Here is a 3,953-nt window from a genome sequence, read left to right on the forward strand (position 1 = left end):
CCGGTGTATGTGGCTGGCGTCCTAACCACTGAGCTATGGGCACCGCCCCCCTAGTGTAGTAATTCTTAATTGCCACAGTCATTCATGCTTCCTATATTTGACAGCATTTTAGCAGTCTGTGGTAAGCTTGTGATCTACTAAAACTAATTTTGTAAAATCTTTATCTATGCAATTATTTTTGTGGAATATAGATAGAAAAATTCTAGCCCTGTTGTTAGTTTTGATTCATTGTTTCAGCTCTTCAAGTTTGCTTTGTTTTTAAACTATGTATTAGGATTCTTTGATTTCAAATCACAAAAATCAGCTCCATCTGTCTTAATTCAAGAAATGTATTGGGTCAGGCAACACTGAGAAGCAAAGTGCTCGGGCTTAGTGGGACCCAAGTTCAGATGACCCACTGGCACTCCCTCTCCATTTCTTAATCCACTGCCTCCAGTGGGTTTTTCCCTTGGCAGGGTCTCTTTAAATGGAGAGAAAAATGACCACCAACAGCTTCAGATTTAAACAACCACTACCTACTCCCAGAAAGAAAGGCCCAATTTCTAACACACCAGCACATGTCCAGGACTGGTCCTCATGGGCCTGGCTGTAGTCCTGAGATCATTCCCTTAACCACCCACCTTGGCCATGAATATGGAATATATTGACCAAAAAGGACAAGGACCCCTGGACAGCCATGAACACCAATATCTACTGCACTGTCCTAGAATGTCAAAAGTGAAAGAGAGGCCAGACTCGCCTTTTCCAGAAGAATGAAGGAGAGGCTTGAGATAATACAAATGCCCCATAGGTGGCCCAATCCTGAGCCTCCGGGTTCCTGGAGCCACCATTCCTTCTGGGGAGAAGGAGGACTGGGACACCTACTCAAGGAGGTGGAGTCCCATGGGCTGGTTGGGGTCCCAGCCCCCACCCTGGCTGAGCATCACCGCAGACGCACAGAGTTCATCCTTGGTGTCAGCTGGAGAATGCAGGAGCCGGGGGGAGGCACCCAAGCTCCCCAGCATGCTGGTGGGTGGTGTCTGTCCCCAGCAGGGGTCCCACAGCCCAGGGCTGCAAGGTGTGTGCATGTGTGTGCGCAGTGGGTGCAGCGTGCTCTGCGAGGGGCTGCAGGTGACTGCTTTATGACGTCCCCAACAGCATAGACCTGGAGCTTTCCCTAGCAGAAACCATCTAGTGCTCACTGGAAACAAGGGGACAGTCTTTAGAAAGACAGTCTTGTGCTCAGCCTCAGCTCCCCAAGTTCCTGTCACTGCATCGGCATTCAGTAGGGGGCTCCCTCCAGAGGACCCACAGTGCAGTCTCCCAGGGCCACGGTCATCTTCCCAGATCACAGCTTGTTGGTTTTGTACTGAAGTACAAGAACTCCAGAAAAGGGCATGGATTCTGAGTGTCAGCAAGCCTGACACCACCCACATGGCCAAGTAACACCACCCGTCCTCAGTCTCAGGAGCAGACCCAGAGCACCCAAGCCTGCACACTCTCCCCTTCCCCTGCAGACAGCCCCACTCCTCCCTCTCTCCCTCCTGACCAAGGCCGGGTCCTGGCTCCTACAGGCTGAGTCTGGCTGGTTTTGAATTCCCTGCAGTGTCACTTTCTGACATCTGACTTTTCTCATCTATTTCTTCTAACCACTACTTTCTTCTTATTAAACTGCCACTCTGGGTGGTCTTTCAGCATCTTTCAGGTACAACCAATGTGGTCTTAGCTGCTGCCATTCCTTCCCCTTAGCAATACTGCCACAGCCTGGGGAAACCCTCGGTGTGAATCAGCCTGGAGTTAGAGCACAAAAGAACCACAAACTCTTGAGCTCTACTGAGTTATGGGAAAGAGGGAGGGCCCCCAAAGATCATTGTGCTTCCCCACCCAGAGGCCTGATTCTTGGGTTCATCTCTGCTGAAACTGATTTGGACACATCTCTCTGCCCCCCGCAGCAAGGGAACATTTTCATCGTGGACTTTGAGCTGCTGGATGGCATCGATGCCAACAAGACAGACCCCTGCACGCTCCAGTTCCTGGCAGCACCCATCTGCCTGCTCTATAAGAATTTGGCCAACAAGATCGTCCCCATTGCTATCCAGGTAGGCTGCCTGTCTGGGTGGCTCAGTCCTCGTGTTAACGAACCCTCAAAGAGAATTCATGTTGCTTCCTGCACATAAGGCCGGCTACTGAGATGAGGGTTGTCAAGGAGGGAAGGATTTACTGCAGGAGATGCATGTGCTGGGCGGGACAGGCACAGTCTGTCTCAAATCAACCTCCTCATAAACAGGGGTTTTTATGGAGGTGAAAATGAATAATGCCTGGGCAGTGAACATCATTACAGTTTTGAGGTGGAGCACAGGGCATGCAAGCGCAGTGGAAACATGAACAAGAAATGATGGATAAGTCCCCCATCAATAGTGGTCATTCTCTCAGCCCTGTGCGCAGGCCCGGGGGGTCCTTGAGCACAATCTGCGGTGGGGTATCACTTATCTTGTCCTTCCTGGGTAAACAGGTGGTGTGAGGCTCTGTAGGTATCTAACGGCTATAGGGAGGTTCCACCGTTCCTGGGAAAGAAACTCAAAAGGGAATGCATCAGTGTGACAGGAAGTGACAAAGTTCTGGTCAGCAAATCTTACTGACCTGGGAACTTGAAATATAAGAGAGTTACAAACAATTATAAAAGTTTTCTTGCTTATGGAGCTGGTTGCACTCAGTGGATCACTGAGAAGTGCTACTGTTTATAAAATATTATCTTGCAAGGAATCCAATGTACTGTATTCTAATATGAAGGCAGCAGATGAGCTAATACTGGGGGAGGGGAGGGGAGGAGAATGAGCAAATGGGAGGGGGAGGAGGATGGGGGATGGGGGTCACTGTGTATGGCACACCTCTTGGGGGTGGGACACAATTATAAGAAGGACTTTGTCTAAGAAATGCAATCAGTGTAACCTAATTCTTTGTAACCTCAATGAATCCCAAACAATTAAAAAAATATATTACTTCAGACCCAGGGTGGGGCTGAGGTAGTGTCACATAATGACGTATATACACACTGCTAAAATCCTAACAGTTCTGGATTCTGAGGGACATTTAGCCACTGAGGCTTTGGACAAGGATGTATCTATTCATATAATCATCAGCACAACCCTTTGAGGTGGTGGGCAGAACTGATGTGGGCCATTTTACCCAAATAAGGAAAGGCCTAGGTGCACAGTCAGTCGCAGAGCTGAGATTCAAGCCAGGCCATCTTGCTCCCGATTCCACACTCCCCCAATCTCCCAAGGGGCAAGTCCCCCTCTATCAGAGAGAAGCCTCAGGCAGAGGTAAAGGGACAAGGGACCTAGGTGAAGAAGACACCTCTGGGAGATCCCAAGAGAGGGGCTCTGAATCAGTCTGTCTCAGCGCTCTGAATCAGTCTGTCTCAGCGATCTCTTAGAGCACCTAGATTCAGAGGCCTGGCTTAAATCTGCTTAAACCCCAGCTCTGCCACTTGCTGGCAGACTGCCAGATCCTGGGGGAGACACAGGACGTTCCCGAGTCTCTTTCCTCTCTTGGAAATGGCAACTTTGCAAACTATAAACATCCACGCAAATGCACTTGGCAAATGAAAGCAAGAGGATAATAAATGCAAAGTCTGGTTCTTTGAAAGACTCAAAAAAAAAAAAAAATGGTCCCACGAGGTTGTTGCGGGGCGGGGGAGGAGGGGAGCACACAGATTTAAGATTCAGAATAAGAAAAGCCACAAAGAGTCTTTGGGCACTGTGACCTGTGGCCAAAAGGTCTCTAGAGGGCAGGAGTTCAAGGCTACAGTGAGATATGGTTGCACCACTGTCCTCCAATGCTGCAAAGGGCAACAGAGACCCTGTCTCTTAAAATAAAAGTAATTATGATTACATATTTTTAAAAAGAGAGTAACTATGTGGCAACAAATTTAAAAAGAAAAGCTAAAGGTAATATATTAAAACCTAGGTAAA

The 3,953-nt window shown here is 48.6% G+C and overlaps 1 protein-coding gene across 4 annotated transcripts in view; it reads left to right on the forward strand.

Annotated features, from left to right (window-relative positions):
- ALOX5 (arachidonate 5-lipoxygenase) overlaps window positions 1-3,953 on the forward strand; it is a 50,759-nt gene that overhangs the window by 36,239 nt on the left and 10,567 nt on the right. For all 4 annotated transcript variants that reach the window (XM_003803491.2, XM_003803492.2, XM_003803493.2 and 1 more), the window contains exon 7: window positions 1,932-2,078. In XM_003803491.2, the coding sequence (XP_003803539.1) occupies window positions 1,932-2,078 (147 nt within the window). The remainder of the gene's footprint in view (window positions 1-1,931; window positions 2,079-3,953) is intronic.

Source organism: Otolemur garnettii, unplaced genomic scaffold (genome assembly GCF_000181295.1).
Source record: "Otolemur garnettii isolate 467f Iridium unplaced genomic scaffold, OtoGar3 scaffold00315, whole genome shotgun sequence".
Taxonomy (NCBI): domain Eukaryota; kingdom Metazoa; phylum Chordata; class Mammalia; order Primates; family Galagidae; genus Otolemur; species Otolemur garnettii.